Source organism: Camarhynchus parvulus, chromosome 3 (genome assembly GCF_901933205.1).
Source record: "Camarhynchus parvulus chromosome 3, STF_HiC, whole genome shotgun sequence".
Classification (NCBI taxonomy): Eukaryota; Metazoa; Chordata; class Aves; order Passeriformes; family Thraupidae; genus Camarhynchus; species Camarhynchus parvulus.
In genome coordinates, this window is record NC_044573.1 from 35,379,420 (window position 1) to 35,399,701 (window position 20,282).

Sequence of the window (20,282 nt, forward strand, 5' to 3'; positions counted from 1 at the left end):
TGAATGCTTAAGTCCTTAATTTCTGTATGTTCATAAACTATTGCAGAGATTAATAGGTTTTATTGAACTATTGAAAGGAAATGTGGGTTTGATGTTTTCCTTCTCCAACCTAGGCCATATCCTGCAGTCTCCTTCAGCAAACGTGCTCCCGACGCTGCCGTTCCACGTGTTGCGCAGTCTGTTCAGCAGCACCCCGCTGACCACCGACGACGGAGTGCTGCTCAGGAGGATGGCGCTGGAGATCGGCGCCATCCATCTCATCCTGGCTTGTCTCTCTGCCCTGAGCCACCACGCACCACGAGTGCCCAACTCAAGTCCCAACCAGGCAGAGGTAAGCTTGCCAGCACAGCAGGTACCACCCAGAAGTACTTAGAGTTTTAATTAAAAAAAGAAAATAATTTCATCGCTTTCATTGTAGCCTAATTTTTGTAGACTTTAAAAATAATTGTGAAGTACTTGATTAGGTAATTGTCCCTGCATGTTGCAAATAAACATAGTAGTCATGAGAGTAGAGAAAGGCTTGTCTGGAGGCATTAAGGTATATGTAGTTTCTTTCACAGGACCTTCTTTTTCATGGCAGGAAAGGCATAATGGTCAATGAATGGTGGTTCCTTAATACCCATTAGATAGTATGAGCTCATTACCTTGTCTAGCATTCATCATCTTGTCACAGACGCATTTTATGAGAAATTCTTTTGCTAGGATGTTTTCTTCTGAGATGCAGAGAGGCCTCAGGAACAAAATGTAAGCAATAATTATCTGCTGCTGTGAAATGCAGCAGGTGGATCTGTGATTGGTCTCATGTGGTTGTTTTTAATTAATGGCCAGTCACAGTCCAGCTGTCTTGGACTGTCTGGCCAGTCACATGATTTTATTTCCATTCCTTTCCTTTCAAGACTTCTGATGAAATCCTTTCTTCTATTCTTTTAGTATAGTTTTAATATAAGATATGTATCATAAAATAATAAATCAGCCTTCTGAAACATGGAGTCAAGGTTCTCATCTCTACCCTCATCCTTGGACCCCTGTGAACACCACCACAATCATCTAAACTGCTGGTTACAAATTATTTCCTTTCAAATGCTTCACAAATATAAATGAGTTGTGAAACTCCATGAATTAATGCAGTGATTTTTGTTTACAATCTTTGTTCTGATACTTAAATGAGATCTGAAGACAAAAATTTTCCATCATACTCAAGATTGCAAATTAATCTCCAAAATTTGACTTTTTTCAAGCCATTTCCCGTGTTATACCACCCTCTACTCAGAATATGTATATTCTGATTTTCTTTTTAGGACTGTAAGTTAGCATTTCTGCATAATTGTCTGTAATTCTGCACAATTGTCTGTAAAAGTGTTTAAAAAAAACCATTAATGACTTGCCCTCTTTAGCAAGGTTGTTTTGTTTTGGTTGAGGCTTGCATGAAACAGTTCCTGGTGGCTGAGTATGGATTAGTACTTGCAAAATATACGGCTGTCCATATTTTAGCAGCTCTGATACTGATGAAGGGTTGAGCAAGCAAGAGATGAAGCTGTGCCTGAGAATAATTCACCTTAATGGATAATCAAATTCAAGGGGAAGCTGAGAGATTCTACTTCTAATGGGGTATCAGGCTGCTGACATATTAACACCTTAGCATTTTTGCATGTTTGGAGGGAAAGGGCAACCATTAATTTTTACTTCTGCTTCAGTGCTACCATGACCCTTTAAATAGCTTGCTTCCTCATAATTCATATCTATCAAGTGATAGATGGTAACTTGAAACTAGGGATCCATCAGGCCTGCACTGAGGCTTGTATTTCTGGGGCTAGGCTCTCCCTTAAGTGCTTTAATTCAGTGCTCATGACAGTCTTCTCGAGTGTTAAAGGCACAACATGTTCATGAGTAATGTCTACATGAAAATAACCTCGCAGCTGTTTCATCACCAAGACACATTGCATTCCCAGTGTAAAAGATTATCCAAGACTACTGTCAGTATGATACTTCACAGGTGATAATTTCTTTTACCGTTGCAGTCTGTTCATATATAATTTCTTTTCTTTCATATACAATCTTTATTAAAGTCACTGAAGAAGAAGTAAACAGACAATGAAACTTTTCGGAGCCATAAAACAAAAACTGCATGATGTGGTTTCCAGCTAATTGTGACCAAGTAATGAAAGGAGCAAGTCAGTTGTTGAGGATGCTAAATATGCAAATAGGAAAACATCAGTTAAAAAATGCTTATCAGAGTTTTTTCTGCGTCCTTTTCACCAATGGCCAGCAGAATTCAAAAATTAGTGTAAATAATTACACACTACTTCATGAGGGCTAAGCATTGTAATATTGGAGTTATGTTACTAAAATCACTGAGGCAGACCACAGGTAAAAGCTGTTTTAGCTGTTAGCAAGCAAGGTGGTAAAAATGTGCTCTTGGAAAATTTTAAGGAAGACTGACTTCCTTGCTCTTACCTAGGGAGGAGGTAATGTATATTTTAGTGACACGGAGATCATGTGTCAGAGCTGTACCTGTAACTTACTCCTCTTGTTTTGGAGCATTTATTCAAAATCAAGGAATACTTGAGCATCTTAATATTTCAGTTCTGTTCTCTTGATAACATTTCCACTCCCATCCTCTTAATCTCATTGTGTTATTAGGTTCTAAAGAGAAATAATTACAGAGCTGTGATGTTTAGAATGATATTGATTAAGTAGCATGCTAATACCTCTCATCATTTAAGCAGTGATAGTATCTTAGAATAGTAAAGGGCTTACAGTACTGGTCAAACTGAAGAACTACTTTCAACAGTCTACTGCTGACCTTTACCAGAACTCCATATATGTGACAGTCTTTCCTATGGAAAGCTTTGAATTTCACTGGATCCTGGTGATATCTTTACAAAGTTAATAAACTGGGATTACATTCTTTTGCATAACAAAGGCTTTTTAAAGATAGTGCGACTAAGATGAAATCATTAAATAATTGTGATTTTTTTTCCTACTTTAGCCACAGGTATCAAGCACACACAATACTGCATCAACAGAAGAACAGCAGTTGTACTGGGCTAAGGGTACAGGATTTGGAACAGGCTCTACAGCTTCAGGATGGGATGTTGAACAAGCCTTGACTAAGCAAAGACTAGAAGAAGAGCATGTGACCTGCCTTCTACAGGTGTGTAATTATAAATTGTGATTAATGAGAGGCACTTAAAGCATGGATAATAAAACTGCAGTTTTGTCAGTCACACAGTAATTACAGTATTTTGGGCAAAAATTATTTGCAAACAACTATCTTAATGGAAAATTATATCAATCATATTTTGAGCAAGGCTGTTTTCAGATGTCACTAGGCTGCTGCATAGAAGACCTGGGTATGTGTTCTGAAGAGAAAGTGGGTGAGGAGGTGTTCCAGTGCATTTCCCTTGAGCTGTCACATACTCCATCAAGAGCACTGCACACAGTCAAAAGTAAAGACTGTCCATTGAAGGAGAAGGATATGGCAGCAGGCATTTTGTTTTGTGTGCCAGATAGTGTTACCTACATAATTTCTTGCATACTTTTTACTCTACTTTAAGGGAGTGCCCATAGTTGATACTGGTGTCCATGAATGTGTTTTGCCTATATAACAATCTCATTCATACATTCTAGAAAATCTTGAGTATGTCAATTACATGACAATAGTAGTTCTTCAATAAACATCTAGATCTTAGTAAAATTCTGATGTCTTGTAATACCTAAGGAGAAGAAGATGCTGCATAGTCAGGCTTTTCAGTCCAACCAGTTATGAAATCCAACCAATCCCTGTTATCTTGCATCAATGTAGGGAATATGAGATTGTATCCAGTCATTAAAACTTTAATTCAGTTGAAAAGCATTAGCTAACCTGCTGAGGTTAGAGCACAAAGGAGATGAAGCTTTGAAAATGCCCACACCCTGATGAAGATACCATTTTGATGATCAATTATTTTAGACACTATAGATTAAATGGCACAATCATCATATCCCTTGCAAAACTACAGTAAGTAAAATCTGAAAGCATTTTTCTATGCAAGAAAGAGGAAAATTGCCTAAATTATTCTCAGCAAAGCTTCCAGGCAGTATTCTGTATTCTGCCAGGGAGAGGTTTCACTATCAATGTGATAAGTCATGAAGTAAGGAGGCATTTGCTGGGGGCACCTGGCAGTTGAAGGAAGTAGCATTTTGCTGAACATGTCAGTCAGTTGTACAGCAGACTTTCCTTAGTCCCTGCTCTAGAAAGGTTTAGAGAAATTCTGTTGTACAGAGTGCTAATAAGATGCTGCAGCAAAATACCATGGGTAAGGGGGTTAAAACAAAGAGAGTGAATGAAAGAGGAGAGGCTGAAAAGGTGAATAGAGTCCCTGGGACTTCAGGCTATACAGCTTATTTTGAGAATGCAGCTGCACAAATCAGAGCCATGGAAACGCTTAAATCTACAACACCCAGTAAGGGCCTGTGAACTCAGCCACAGCTACCAGTGGGACAGGCAGGTGTGCAGGCAAGAGGTGCCTTCCCACCATTGCCAAGGGGAAGGCTGCTCTTTGTTTACTCAGATATAAGCTGTGCTTGTGAGTAGTTGTTCCTCCAGGTAACTGTTGTGCTCACCATAACTTACTGTTTCATCTGTAAACCCTGAAGTCCCATCCCAAAGGAAGTTACAAAAATACCTGAAGCATTTGCAGTTGAAAAAAAGGAAAGTCATACTGCTGGTTGGTGTACTTGGTGTTCTAAAGTGAAAGGGACTGGTCAACTGCAGGTCTCAGTGGTCTGAGCTGGCAAACTCTTGCTTTGAGTAACTTCAGCAGGTTTGTCAATTAATTGATCTTCTAAAATAATTCAGAATTATAATAGTAATTTAATTTTAACCATTAGCCAAAGTTTGAATAATCTAATAACTGTATAGAAATTCTTCTGAAATGTCTTTGGGCCTGCTGAAATAAATTCCAGAACTCAATTCGCAAAACAGTTAGTGAAGTGTTAGGGCATGTGTCTTAAGGAAAGTCAAGGTTCTTTTGAATGAAATAAATCAGTTTTGATTAAATACTTTGGTATATGCATTTCAGGTTCTTGCCAGTTACATAAATCCTGCAGGGAGTACATCAAATGAAGAGACTCAAACGAGCCATGAGGGGAGAGGCCAAAACAGCAGCGCTCTTCCATCCATCCTCCTGGAGCTGCTCAGTCAGTCCTGCCTCATCCCAGCCATGTCATCGTACCTCCGCAATGACTCAGGTAACCTGTCCCTGCCTCCTTCCAAATCCAAGCTGCCTTACTTCTGTCTAATCAGGTTTTGCAGATACAACTGGTAGTTCTTGTTTCAGTACGGTTGCCAGGTTTTTTTCTCAATTTTTCTAATGGAACGTTCACTTGAGACTTAGAAAACAAAATAGAATCATCAGACAGAATCCTGTTGAAATGCTGACATTTGTTGCAATACCTCTTTAAATTTGAAGTTTAGTTCTACAGAAGATACACAGAGAAAAGGAGTACTTTATACAAGACCATGAAACGTAGTGTGAAGAAAAATGCCAATTTTAAAGAAAATTGAGGAAATGCATACCTAAATTTGGTAAATGTTGCACATAGCAGGGCAATTCTACTTCAATCAAAGCTTTTTCCATTATTTAGGAAGTACAAAAATAAGCCTCTTACCAGAATTGTAAAATATTTCAAATATATGGGAATAATTAAATTGTTGAGCTTTTTAAAACGAAAGCAAATGAGTTCTATGAGTTCATCAAATTTCTGCTTATAATTTTAAAACCAAGATGCTTTGATAGTTTTCATCTGGTATGTTGTACCTGGCTGGGGAAACCATTTCAGTTTTACAAGGTGGTGTGAAGCAGTATGAATTAAGCAAATGCCTGTGCGGAACTAATGACAAAATCAGCAGACTGGGTTTGTGATTTATGTTCAGTCTCACTAGATGACAGGCTTTAGTATGGAGATGAGCCTTAGGTTGGATTTTTATTAAGTTACTTTTTTTATAAAGATGGATTTAATCCTTAAGTATCTGGAGGAGTTGTTGCAAATGTGAGTAATTAGGTTTTGGAGCTTATTTTGCCTGCTCTATTTTTGGAGCAACTGATTAATGTCTTTGTCGTGTTACTGCAGTTCTTTGGGATGCCAGTTGGAGGGTGTGGTGATGTGAATTCATGGAACAATGTTACAGCTCCTTGAATTACAGCATACATCTTATGTTAGAGGTTAAAGAGAAATTATCCCTATCTTAAGTATTTGCAAAGTTACTTAGAACTAGAACAAGAGTGTGGCTCTTTAAATTTGTACTAACTAGGGCATTACATAATCTTGTGTGATGGAATGGAACTAGTTCAAAAAGTCTGCTGGGGTCTTATAGTGAAAATAAAAATATGAAGATCTTTCACTTGCTAGCCTGCAGATTGACACCTCACCCTAATTTTGCAATGAATTTGTTGGTTCTGTTTGGCACATACTGCAGTGAGGAAAATGAACTAATGATAGACCAAGCTTGTTAATGCAGTTGAAAATACAATGTAAAACAATCAAGGAAATTATAAAGTAAAATAATAAAGTAATCTTTCTAACAGATACTCATAAATTCTTCTTTGTTGGGGAAAAGGAAGAGTCATTGAAAGGCCTGGCAAAAATGCCATGTTATCTAAAGGATGAAGCAGCTGATCCTGAGTTACAGATGAATCACAGCTGCTGAAATTGCTATTTCCTGTTTTCAATAGAAGAATGTATCTGTCTGTGTAAGTCACCTTTAACTGGGAGAGAACAGTCAGATACTGATAGAATAGATGAGATATGTGGATGTGGTTGGTGGCGAGAAGTTCAGACTACTTTGGCTTTCAGGAACCATTTGTTTTCTCACTGTACAAAGAAGAGGCAAAGTTTTGGTGAAACATGTTTATTTTAGATATGTTTTCCACTGCTGAACTACTGTTGTTTGTGGTTGGTAGGTGGTGTTGAAATGCTGTGCCTGTGCATTAACAATTAGGAAAGAGTGAGCAATGTAGCAGTTAAACTGTATTAAAGCAAAGCAGAACCTTGCTTTTCAGAGAAAAAAATGAAAACTACCCTTCCGTTTACAAGTTCACAAAGAATGGGGTTATTTCTATTGAAGTTTAGAATTGTAAAATCTAAGGGTTGTTATCCTTTGATTGATCAAAGCAATATGAATGTTTCCTGCTGTATTTGTTCAAAAGTCTATAAAACACTATCATTAACAATGCTCTCCTGGGTTTCAAAATAATAACTTTGCAGTCTTGCAACAGTCAGGCTCCTCTTTGGAAGCACAATAGGGCTAGCAGTATGAAAGGGAAATCTGCAAAAAGGATGACTTCTAGAAAGAATGTCTTCTCTTTGTCAATATTTGAGCCAGATGCATTTAGTTGGGAAGGAAGCCCTGAGAACAGTTTGTCTTAGTGATAACAAGGCATAATTCCAGTGCAGTAATTACTGTTGAGTTGAAAGGCAGACAGATAATTTTCACATTAATGAGTGCAAGTTGCACGGGATGCTGGGCCTCTCGGTGTCACTGACACTGAGTGTCAGCAGACATAGCTAACACAAGAGAAGTAGGTTGAGAAGCTCTGAAGCTGTATTAGGTTCTGGTACAATGCTTGAGGGACTGAAAAATTCCCTTCATGCATTTATGGTTCAAATGTTTCAAATAAGGAGATGACTTTTTTATTATTACTACTATTTTTATTTTCTTTTTTAGGATCTTGAAGACCAATTTAGTAGAACAGATTTGAGTCTTTCCTGATAGAGCTTTATCTAATGTCTTATCTTGAATACCTGTGTCTTCTCTAGCAAGGCTGAACAGGAATCTAGGGAGAGTAAAAAAGGGAACAGCATCGGTAGTAATGCACATGTATATGGAATTCTAATTTTCAGGCTGGTGCAACTTCTGTTGTCAAAATGTACTTCTGTGTGGAATAAGCAGGTAACTGCATTCTTCCTGTAACCTGCTGGTCAGAGGAATTAGGGTATTGCATATAGAATGCTAACAGAATGTTCCTGGGTTCTGGCACCGAGCAGGAACAAGCTGTGCCCAGCACAGTGATGACAGAAATTAGCGATTTTCAGCAACCCTGTAACTTTCTCAGATCAGAGTGGGTACTGGTGGGACCAGATGAAGGTTACCCTTATGCTGAAGGTGTTCTGCCAGATTTTAGGTGTTGTTGACCAGATGAAGGTTACCCTTATGCTGAAGGTGTTCTGCCAGATTTTAGGTGTTGTTGACCAGATGAAGGTTACCCTTATGCTGAAGGTGTTCTGCCAGATTTTAGGTGTTGTTGTAATTATTGGAATAATAGTGATCTTCACGTATCTATAGGTATCTATCATACACATAAAATAAAGGGGGGGGGGGAATTTTGGTATGAAAATTTGTGCAATGAAGCTGTAGGCATGCTTTTTCCTTTCATTGCACAGTAGGCTGGTAACTCTGTGGTAATATAAGACAATAAGTATTTTGGTATTGATGTGAATTTTGTATTTTTTACACATGTTCAATTAGCTACAGGTCTGGCATATCCATCTTGCAAAGCTCTTTCGGCAGATTGGCCCGTGTCACAGTTGTGACACAAAATAAACTTAAGCAACAAAAATCTATCTAGGATTTTTGATGCTTAAGTTTATTTTGGCATCCTGCTTAATTTGCCCAAGACATGCATGGACTAGATTGTTATCTGTATAGTTCTAGATAAAAGGAATATTGATCAGACAAGCAGTGCTCACATAACATTTAATCTTTTAGAAACCTCACCTTGAAGCAGATTAGTACAAACCAGATTGCTCTGATATGTTCTGCAGCTTCATCTGCATCAAAGTGAGGTGATTGTCAAGTCCTTGTAAATTATGACCATTTTAATTGATTTCTGTAATTGCTTGTTTCTTGTAGAGAAGGAAGGTTTATCTGTCCTTGAAGAGCTTTCCTTAGTATGCAAGATAGCTCTCATCATAAGGGGCAGTAGCTGCTGTAATCCTCACCATTTCTTGATAATATTTCTGATGTTTGTTTCGTGTCTTGTTATGGCATTACTGTGGTTTTATGATCTTTCATTCTGTAAATGAGAAGGTTTATTTTTGCAACATGGTGAGATTTTTTTATTATACCTATGTTTATTCCTAAGATTTAATTCATATTTGCCTTTGTGAAATTGATGTAGTTTTTAACTTCTGTATCATGAAACATCTAGCTTGTATTCATTACCATGCATATATGCACATTTCACACTAAAAACTGTCATGTAAAACCTTTTCACTATTTTCTTGTATACAGCATGTTTCATTTGAAAGCTTTTAGGGACTCTTTCAAATATGTGAGCACTTCTCTTCTTGAAAAAAATGCGCGGCAATAAAATTTGCACTGTACAACAAGAGGTTCCCAGCAAATATGTGACCATACATGACTGTCTTGGAGGTCTAGATTTTGCTAATACAAGTAAGAGTTATTTGACTGATAGGTTTGACTGATGGAAACTAATACAAGCTAGTATTTGCAAGTGGGAGAAAAGAAAGCAGTATTTATAATAGTCTTTGTAGCTAGCAAGATTTACAGAGACAAGACAGTGCCAAGGAATCATAAAACAGAAGGAAAATCAAGTGACTTTTAGAACAGGGCAAGGACTGCCTATTTTTTGATAGGCTTGAACAGTAAGAAGCTGAGTGAAGTTGGGATTTGTCAATACCACAGTATTAGGTAGTCTCTTAATGCTGATGTCCTTAGCAAAGCCTGAGGTGACTTAGACTTGTTTAAAGCCAAATATCAGGAGAGGTTTGTTATCACCTTTGCCTTGGAAAACAGACCTCATAGCAAGTTGCAGAATTCTGCTGGAATTCTCCTTGTTTGAATTTCCAGGCTTACAGGAAACAGATGATACTGTAGTTTTAGCTGGGGTTTGCTTTAGGCACCTTTCCTTCTTTGGTGGACAAAATGCCATGTGATGTGGTCAGCATAGCTCGTAGCTTATGAGCTTAGTCTTCCCTGGGTTTGACTGCTGGGAAGAGATGATGCATTTCTGTGGGAGGGCTTTGCTAAAAGGATTGTCTTTACTGACCAAAGTGTTCCACTTGATGAGAGTCCAGTATTTGCTTTTTACGCACTTTTCATAGTTTACTAAATACTATCACATCATGGACTTGTGGATTCATTAATGTTGTGCTGCTTTATCCTGCTGCCAAATACTTCATTGTGAACTTTGTCTAATCAGTACTGTGGATGAGTCTGTTGCATGTGAATGTGCTGCATTCTTTTTTCTACCTCTTTTCATGTACCTTTCTTAGTTGAGTCATTGAAGTCATACTGTTGAGGCCTCAGACCATGAACGACGCTAGTTGGTCTGCTGAAGACAGAGTATTTCTTTTCTAGCAATCACACTTATTCTCAAGGCATTGCATGGTGTTGTTTTACTTTCTGTCAAGTTATCCAGTCCCACTGAACTGAGTATGTTGAGTACTCTGAGGCAGGTATACTGGGCTCTTTATTCATCCATCACTGAAGGTGTGACGGTACTGCTGCAGTGTAAATGTTGAATCATCATGCAACTCTGCTTTTCCCTAGACTGTTGATTTTTTGCTGTGTATAATGAGAGGTAGTTGCTATTAAGATATTTTTTGTTGGTGAAATTCTTAAGCATATATTGGATTAAATGTATAAGTACCAAAGCTTTTATTGGAGCTTGTTTAACTAAAGTTAGACTTAGGTCCACATGAGTATAACCTGCAGGTATTACCTGTTAAGAAAGGACATCAGATTGCTGTTTTAAAACAAAATGTAACTTGTATGCTGAGGCAATCTAATGATAATGTTACCCTGTGACATTCCCTCTAAGGATCAAAGCCTTTGCTATAAATGAAATCAGAAGTACAGTGACAGTTTAGACAGCATGTAATTACTGAAATTAAAAATTCTCCTAGCCTTCATTAATGTTAATGAGCTCATTCACTGGTAAAAAAATCATACTGACCCTTTGCAATATTTGGTTATAATCACGATTTCAAGAAGAGAGCTAAGCACTGAGATGATATGAAATAAAACTGTTTATTTATTTCACAGAATTGACAAGTTTTAAATAACTTCAGGATCAAAATAAACAGTAATTTCTACCTGAATTTCACTGTTCAGGTTCTTGTAATATTTCATTTCAGAGATCCATCTCAAATATCCTGGTATTATGAGATTAAATGCAATAATATCCATAAGTATGTAGATATAAGAAGTACATTGAAAAAATAATAATGGTAATATCTGTTCTGTAGTCTTAAATAAACATTAGTAACCTGCATAATTCCTCTAGAATGTAGCTTAGTTTTACAGAATGCTTTGGTGTTTCATATACTGAAAATAAGTATACATTTAATAGAAACTTGCTGAAGACTGTGGCTGGTGAATAAATTTTCTTGTCTGCATGTGCTTCCTTCCAGTGCAGCCTCAGCCCTGTTTATCATTTCTTCTAGTTGAGCAAGTATTGAGTCAGAGTTGCAAAACCAGAATATACCATCTTCCACCTCATTTGTCCATAAGTCAGTGTTACAGTGTGCAACTGACTGAAATATCATTGCCAAATTCATTCTCTTCTAGGTCCCTGACCTTATTCTATGCATGTACTGGTTTCAAAGTGACTTCCAAATTCTCAGTTGGTTTAGCAGTTACCAAATTCTAACACTAACATCCCTTATATCACCTATATAAGGGATGTACATCTTCACATGTCATTTTATGGAGGGACTGAAGGTAGTTTTGTAGCCTAGAAAAAATTGAGCTGATATTCATAAATGCAGCTGCTCTGTTGTTCCTCTGTGGCACAGGTAATAGTAAGAAAAGTATTTATTAAAATCAGTTTCTTTTTACTTTTTTCATGTTATTTGTTTAATGAATTTTTAAGCCTAAGCTCTCAGAAGTAGTTTTCATTATAAGGTACATGTGAGATACATTCATGTATACAAAAACTTCTGTGGTCTGAGTCTGTCTGCAGCTTTGGATCTAGTTTAAAGGCATATGTAGCTTTAATTGAATATTAATTGAATATTCTAATTCCACATTCTACTAATTTCAGTAGCCAAATGGTATGTTCTGTGAAGTATGCTTAAGAGTTGCAATTCTGGTCCTCAATCACAGACAATGCAAAAAGGGAAAATTTCTTCAGAAATTGGTCCAGAAAGAGAGCGTACAGTCCTCTGGACAGAGGTTAAACCTGTTTTCCATGCCACGCAGTGAATCCTTGCATGATATGTTTTACTTGAAAATAAGCATCAGGGTGAAAACATGAGAATTGCATTTGACTTCTTTTAAACACATTCTAAAAATGATGCTATAGAAAATGTAAGATTTTTTTCATTTGGAGAATATGTATTAGTGTGTCATTGGAATTATTAATATGTCTTAAAAGAAGTACTAAAATTATTCTTTTTTTCACACCACCTTAAAGTATTTTTAATTAGAAAAGCACATTATCAGTATAGCATGATGATTTCAAATACAGATTTAGTAAAGGCAAGAAAATCTGACCTTTTTCAGCTTTCCACAAGACTAACAAAAATGCTGCAGAATATAGTCAATAGTTAAAATTTTATTTATAATATTACAACTTCTAGTATAACAGCATTCCTGTTTCCACACTTACTATACATTAGTGTAAGTTATAAGCCTAAATTATGGTAGCCTAAAAATAAAAAACCCTTTTGCCTGTTTTGTGGTCTCAGCTATGAAGAGACATACTGCACAAAACCATAGAAAGCATGGGACTTGCTTATAGTTGCTCATAGATTATCTCTTTCTATGTTCTGATTGTTTTGAGTGTTTGGCTACATTTCTGTCTTGCATGTTTGCTGGCAATAAAACAGTGCCTTCTCTCATCCTGCTGTTCAGATTTCATGTGTTACCAACGAAATGTTGTATTTGGTCTGCCTTCATTTACGTAATTTAGCACCCTAGCTGGGCTCACAGGTACACTTTGCAGTCATTGATGCAGCACCCTTAGCCAGACACTTCACTCTGGAATGTTTTTGATGCTCTTTTCAGAGAGTGGTGGGGTTTTTTGCTTTAAATTTACAAATCATCCTTACCATTGCAGGTCTTTGCACTTTGTGCTGTACAATTGATTTTCAAAAATGTCATCAAAGTGTAGTGTAGATGTACACAAAAACAATAACAAATAAATTGAGCACAGTTCCAATAATCCCAAGCAGTGCTAAAATAGATTCTTCTTTTTCCTCTTTCTCCTCTTGCCTTTTTACATCTTCTAGTGTTGTGATGGCAGAGGTCCCCATTTTTCCTGCAAAAACCTTCACCAGTATTCTGGCAGCTAGCTAGAAAAAAGAAAGCAAATGGTAAATCTGGTCTGACAAACATGCAAGCTTTGAGCTTTTTAAAAACAATTCTGTAGTTTTTCCTACAGCATTTCTTAATGCTGTGTTTATTGAGTTATATTTGTCTTTTGTTTTCTTTTTGTATGAATGTGTCCATGTTAAAAATAAATGTTCTGTAGGTACAGATTTGATAGGAGTGAAAAATAGCTTGGTGCTCCAAGCCAGTTAGTATGCCTTAATATAAAAGACATTTTAAATTTATCTGAAGCCAGCTTATTTGTTTATAAAAGATGGTACTGGTGAAAGCAGGTATGTGAGCATTGTCAAATACTCCGAAATGCCTGGGGAGGTTATATGCAATTTTAGTTTTTCTTAAATATTTAACTGCCATGTAAAAAACCAGCTGAAAATATTCATGCCTGCTATTTTCATATGGAAAATATGTCTCCTTAATACAGTATCACAGTTGTTTTTCACCAGTGAGCCCCAAGCAGGCAATTGCAAGTGAGATCTTCTTTTTCATGTTTAATAGATCAGCTTTTGGGCATCCATGCAACAGTAAACATTTATCAGAAAATGTCTGTCTTTGCAAATATAAAGGTGGTTGTTATGTATGCTGATCATTGCAGCATGCCACAGCGTGGTAGTACTTTTATAGTAGCAACATTCTATGCAGTGTATGAATTCGAGTAGACATTTCCAGATGCATGTATGATTTGTTATATTTTTTTATTTGCAGAAGTGAGGTTGACAGGTCATTTCTATTACTTAGCTACTCTTGTACTCTTAATTTGCAGTCAAATATCTTCTAGAAACATGTTCCCTGTAAAATTATGTTCATTGGTGACTGGGATGTTCATCTTGTATGTAATCTGCTATGCTGTTTTAGCTTTATTGATCAGAAATTTGATGGGGATTTCTACTAGTTCAGATCACTCCAATTTACTGAAGATATACAATCATTTTATAGTGCAAGAGCATCTTTCTCGGCTGGCAAACGGCTTTAATCATTGGTGATTAAGGTATTTCTGCTGTGAGTCTAATTAATGTCATCAGCTCAGAACATATCTTACAGAAAGGTTAAAAAAAAGGTATTTCTTACCCTACATTGCATCAGGAATAAAATGTCATCAGACATGCTTCTTACTTGTCGATTCAGTGGCAAGCCAGGCTTTTATCTTCATGAAGGGGCTGCTCTCCTCTCTCAGACAGACCAGATAGGAGCACGTACAGTTTCTTGATGAAGTTTATCGGTGAAGATAATAATGTTGCAGAATCTTCCAAATGACTGGTGTTTTTTCTCAGTAATCCACTAAAGCAAGTGTAGTCGAAAAAACAGTAAAGCTCTTTCTCATAATGATCCTCACTGTTGACTAATTCTCATTAAAATTGAGGCTTTTTTCCCTCAGCTGATGCAGAGCAACAAAATGCATGCTGTTCTGTCTTGTCTTAAAAAAAAAATACAAACAGCTCCTGGTTTTATTCAGTTATACTTAGTTCTTTATTAAGACTTCAGAAACAGCCAGCCTTTGATTTACTCCTTGTGGCAGCCGTCTGAAGAGGCTTTCTCACGTTGACATGCTGTAATTCCAAATGCAGCGGACTACGTGCAGTCACACTATGTGATTTTAGTCCAGCCTGAAAAAGGATGAAAAGAGGTCTGCTTTGCTGGCAGGAGTTGGAATGCTGTCACCCACCTGCATTCAGAGCCTCTGGAAAGAATTCCAAGGTATTCTTCGGAGCATTGCATAACTCAGCCAGGCAAATCTGAAGAGAGGAATGACAGTGGCTTTAGTTGCACACTGTGGTGAGCTGTGACATTGATTAAACATGCACTTGGCACTTGCTGAATAAAGAAGGAGCTACGAGCCACCCTTGCAGACAGTGAGTTGCATAACAATGTGCGATGGCTCTGCTGTTTCATCGGCAGGCCGGGCACATTTTAATCCTGTACCCATGGAGAAACTGCACGGTGTAAAGAGGAGCAGAGTCAACTGTACTTGGGGGTTTTCTGAGGAAGTGCTGCATGACAAATGGTGACATTAAGGCATTCAAGCTGAAATAGTGTTTCTGCCTTTTGTCTTTTTATGCTTTGTTTGACAGGCAATTGTTTCTATGGGAAATAAATGCTTTTCCTCTTTTATTCACCACCCAAAGAATGCAGGTTACCGTGTAATTAATGAAAACACTTAAAAATAATCCTGTTCTGATTTCTTAGGAAGCATCAACACAATTTTTTTCCTGCTTCAATCAGAGAGGCAATTTTTTCCTGCCCAATTGGAAATGGGGGAGAACTCTGTAAAGTCTTCTCCTCCCAGCCTCTCCAGACAAAAAAAAAAAAAAAGAAAAAACAACCCATGCAATTTTAATAGCCTCTGGAAGGAGCTGTATTTCAAATAATTTTATTCAGTCACTTTGATCTATGAAGGCTACCAATGCAATGTGCTTTCATTGGTGTTGCATAGCTTCTTGCTGTGAATGCAGCTGTGTTTTAAATATATCAGAAAACTTGTTTTGTAAAAAATCCTTGCAATGCCAAGCAAGTCAGAATTCTAATGTACAAAAATGTGCTTTTGTGTATGATTTTGAAAAATCAAAATGCAATTAATTAGAGTTTTAACAATACGAGTGTAACTGGAAAACCTTAATCATTTTCCAGAACAGCATATTTTAGGAGTTACAAGGCATTGTTTGAAATTCAGTGTTGAAAAATCATCTATAGAGAAAGCAGAAGACAGTAAAATCATTGTTTTAAACTCTTCCATTTTCAACTTAATTTACATTACATTTTTTCTCATTTTTCCAAAGTGTCTAAGTACATTTGTTACTTTCTTAGTAACAAACAAAACTGCATATTTTGCATGTGCATTATTTTAATGGTAAATATCACATTTGAAGTACTGTGAGTTGCATGGTACTTCTATGTGGTTTGTCCTGTATCCCAAAGGTTATGTTGCCTCAGTAAAATTGTTTGATTCTAGAAGAATAAACTAATTAGGTTAAATCTCTCCACCATAGGTTCCTTAAGTATATATTTTCTAATATTTATATATGATCTTTCTTTTCAAGCTTTTCCCTTTTTCTGAAGAGACTGCATCATCTTCAGTTGTTCTTGCAATTGTTTTGTGTCTGTGTATCTTGAATGTATTTCTGTATTCATTTGGATCCATGGAGAGATACAAAGATGGGGGAAGTTTCACCTGTGTATTCTGACCATTCACATTGCTGACAGCACCTAGCAATAACAGAATTTTCAAGCACTGTACTATATTAACCCTCACATGCTCAAAATCAAACCCTCTCCCTTGTGAAAGAGGGAATTGTGCAACGTGCATATTTTATTTAAAGATTAATGATATATTTGCAGCTCCACTGCAAATAACCAGCTAATTCGATGTACCCACAGAGAGCAGCAAAAAAATCCTGCAACATTTCTTGGCCTGGTTATTACCATGGTTGAGATCTCATAGTGGTTTGCTGTTTTTATAATTGTGCTGCAACTGGCGCTTCAGTGGCTCCAGTGAAGCCTGGAAACAAACCTGTCTGGGCTGCCTTTGCACACAGGTGAGGGGCAGAGCTGCCTCCTGCACAGCGTGATCCAGACACAGCGTTTGCCATTGCATTGGGATGCAGTGTCTGTGTGAGCATGACGTGAATGGGTTTGGGAAACAGACCCAGCCAAAAATAAATCTCCAGCACAACACAGTAGGGATGGGGAAGTAGCTGCTTAAGCTGTCAGTGGTGGCAAAGACTTGCTGTTTGAGAAGAAGCAAATAAAGGTTGTCAGACTTAACATTTGTCAGTTATAGGAAACTCAAGGAATTCATCCATGTTGGGTGGAAGCTGGCATTTATAAATAAATTCCTTATAGCATCTCTAGTGTGGAGAGAAAATTTCATGCAAGATTTCTCATGAGTGAAGTGAGTCATGTAGGTTGATTAGAAAAGGCCTTGATTTATCCATAATACTCAATATTTGGAAAGATTTTACATTTTGTGTAAAATGACATTAAGTAATCATTTTATAAACATCAGTAATAAACCCACCTGTTTTGGGGTGAGCATTACATGGTTATACAGTATGTGGAGTTTGGACACTGGTATCCAAAAATATCCTAAATTTAATTCTGTTACTTCCATCTAGGAAGAGCTTTCAAGCACTTAGTAAGACTTTGGCAACTCCTCAGTAACTGATTTATGTGATATTCTGAGAGCAGGGCAAATTTGGTTGATTAGAGGTCACTCTGTTCATTACTGCTGAAGTCACTTCTATTGCATGGCAATAGACCTTAGGCAGTACAAATGTATGTCATATTTTAAAGATATTCATACTTCAGGGGAAGTTGCCAAGCTATCTTGTAAAAACCTTGTGGTATAAATTCAATAATTTACAGTCCCAATCCTTTGATGATCATTATCCTGCTATACACTACAGCTACCAGTAATGTGGTACACCCAGAGCATCACAATTGCAAAAGAAGCAAGCTCTCTTAAGTGTATGTTTTATTTTATCTTATGTATTTTTATGAATTTGTAGAATTTGGTTTTTTTGTGTATGCTAAAATAATTTTATATGTGGTATTTTTTCATTAAAATAGCATGTTTTTACTCAGATCATGTCTAGACTTTAAAATCTATTTAGCTTAAAGTGCTCTAATGAAGTCCAAAAGATCAGTTGTCCATGAAGACTGTTTTCCCTTGTAGTTGTTCTGAATCTTCCCTAAGATGCAGGAAAGTACTTGAAATGAGGTAGCATGTGTATTCTGTAGGGTGATGTATTCTAGTTTTCTTCTCCAGCAATCTCCACAAGCTTCCCTTTATGAGATCTGGTAGTTTTTTAGTTAAATTGTAGAACAATAGAGCAAAGCTGTCTCTCTTGGGAGATGCAATAGTATGCATAAATTAAGATGAACTGGTTGGCTTAGCATAAGCACGAAGTGGATAGCCACAATCCTTCTTTCTTCTTTAGTTTTTTTAATTTTTTTTTCTCTCTCCTGATAACACAGATACTGTTTTCTTTGTGGGAGCTGTTAGCCTATTTTTTATGATGCAGATTGATGTGTGATGCCCTTGAGTCAGCAGTGATAGGCATGGGAAGGTTTCAAAGTATTTTTTTACTCTTCTGTTGAAAAAAAGAGGAAGGACTCAGGTCCTCCATCTGAGGCAGCACAAGTTAGTTTTATTTAGCTTTCTTACTATTCTCTTTCGTGGCTCTTTCATGTATTTCAGCTCAGCATTGACTTGATGATTTTGGCACTTCAGCTGTACCCTTATCTTGTTTTCCTTCTGATTGAGGAACTTCATTGTTCTTTTAGCTACTGTTTGGGGGTTTTCCTGATTTTGTAACTTAGATGCCGACCCAAAATACCCTTGGAAAAAATCAGAATTCCCTCATAACTAACTACAGAAGTTTCTCCAGTCAGTTCCCACCTGTCAGTTTTCGCTTAGCAAAAATGTTCTTGTTCCAGTTTCTCCCCCTTGCTCTGAAAATAGTTCTGCATTAAGAGGTCAGTTAGATGAATGTGAAGTAGTACCACTTCTGCCACAACTCTTTCAACACCAACTTCTCTTGGTACTGGTCAAGCTCAATTCCTGTGACCATGGTCAGAATGGACGCTGCTATTTTGTCAAGAAAAGTACTAAGTTTGACAATTGAACAAAAGTTTAGAAAAAACAGCATTTGGAAGGTGTCACATGACATGTCATGTATTTGTTAGGAGAGAGGTATTTAAATCACTGCCTTCAAGTGCTGAAGCAATTCAGAAGTTGGTGACTGATGATTAATGTTCCTGCGATAAAGGTGAGGATTTCAGCCCCAGCTGAGTGTGGTGACCTTCTGACACTGGGCAATCTTCATTTTTCTCTTCTTTACTTCCATCAAAAAGAATCTCTTGTATGGGTATTGTACCTTTCTAAAGTGGTTAGTAACTTCTACAGTGCTTCAGTTCTGATTCAGTGCTGTTCTCTGCAGCTCAAGAGAGGTTTTTTAATCAAGGACAGCAGGTTTTTGAGACTATTCCTTCACAATGTTTGATTGTGGGCTTTATGCTTCTGTGGGAATATTTCAAGTATGAGTTTTTTGAGTTCTAATCTTCGTAAATTTTGGTGTGTTAGAGGAGTCCAGTAAGTGAATATTGAGTCCTGACTGGGCAAGCAGAGTAATGAGAACTGATCGTAGTCCAGGAGGGTGGCTCTCGGGGAACTGCAGTACCACACCAACTTCTTCTTTCTCCTAAGTCCTTAAAGCATCTTAACCATCTGAGAAAGAACACATTTTGTCTGATGTTTCAGATGACTGATCTTGAAAAACAAAACAAAGCTAGAGATTACTGCACTCTCAGCATCTTTTATATGTTTCTTTCTTCTGTTTTGTTATCTTTATTTGGAAATAGCTTTGAAATAAGAGGATGAAAATATTAGCCCACAAAGCCTCTTATTTGCTATTGCAAAAGAATATGAATATATGCTTGTATTTTCAAAGCACTTAAAGTAGCAGACTATTTTCTAGTAGATACTTCTTTTGGATTAGAACTATAACAGAATTTTTTTCAATGTCAGAACTGATTATCCATTTGACCGGTTAATAATATAAAAGATTTATGAAAGAACAAATTATAAATTTGTAGTTTCAGCTCTACTGAGACAGAAATTGCAGAAATTTGTTGTAATTTATAAGGAGTAATTTTTTATTGAAACGTCATGGCATTGGAATCTTTGAAAATTAGAAACCTAGTTGTAGGAATGAAGTAGCTTAAATTTGATTTGTAATTGGGTACTGGATTGCATGACAGATAAAGCACTTGCTCTTTTCAAGACTGAGGCTTGCTACAAAGAGCTAATTGGAGGTATTTTTTTCAGCAAATTGGTATTTAGCAAAGCTCACTGAGACACTGGAACTTTGCTTCAATCTTTATCTGGTTCTGTACTGCACATTGTTTTATATGGCTTTTAAACATAAATTCATGAACTGGCAGATCTTTA

At 36.9% G+C, this 20,282-nt stretch overlaps 1 protein-coding gene and 1 long non-coding RNA gene across 6 annotated transcripts in view; one reads left to right on the forward strand and one right to left on the reverse strand.

The window, feature by feature from the left end:
- The window catches only part of BIRC6 (baculoviral IAP repeat containing 6), a 177,745-nt gene that overhangs the window by 119,804 nt on the left and 37,659 nt on the right, over nucleotides 1-20,282 (forward strand). For all 5 annotated transcript variants that reach the window (XM_030945315.1, XM_030945316.1, XM_030945314.1 and 2 more), the window contains exons 63-65: nucleotides 114-331; nucleotides 2,990-3,154; nucleotides 5,064-5,232. In XM_030945315.1, the coding sequence (XP_030801175.1) occupies nucleotides 114-331; nucleotides 2,990-3,154; nucleotides 5,064-5,232 (552 nt within the window). The remainder of the gene's footprint in view (nucleotides 1-113; nucleotides 332-2,989; nucleotides 3,155-5,063; nucleotides 5,233-20,282) is intronic.
- Nucleotides 12,546-15,132, reverse strand: LOC115902103. Its single transcript, XR_004060596.1, has 2 exons — nucleotides 14,405-15,132; nucleotides 12,546-13,302 (listed from the first exon to the last, which is right to left on the reverse strand). It is a non-coding gene; the product is annotated as an uncharacterized LOC115902103 (long non-coding RNA).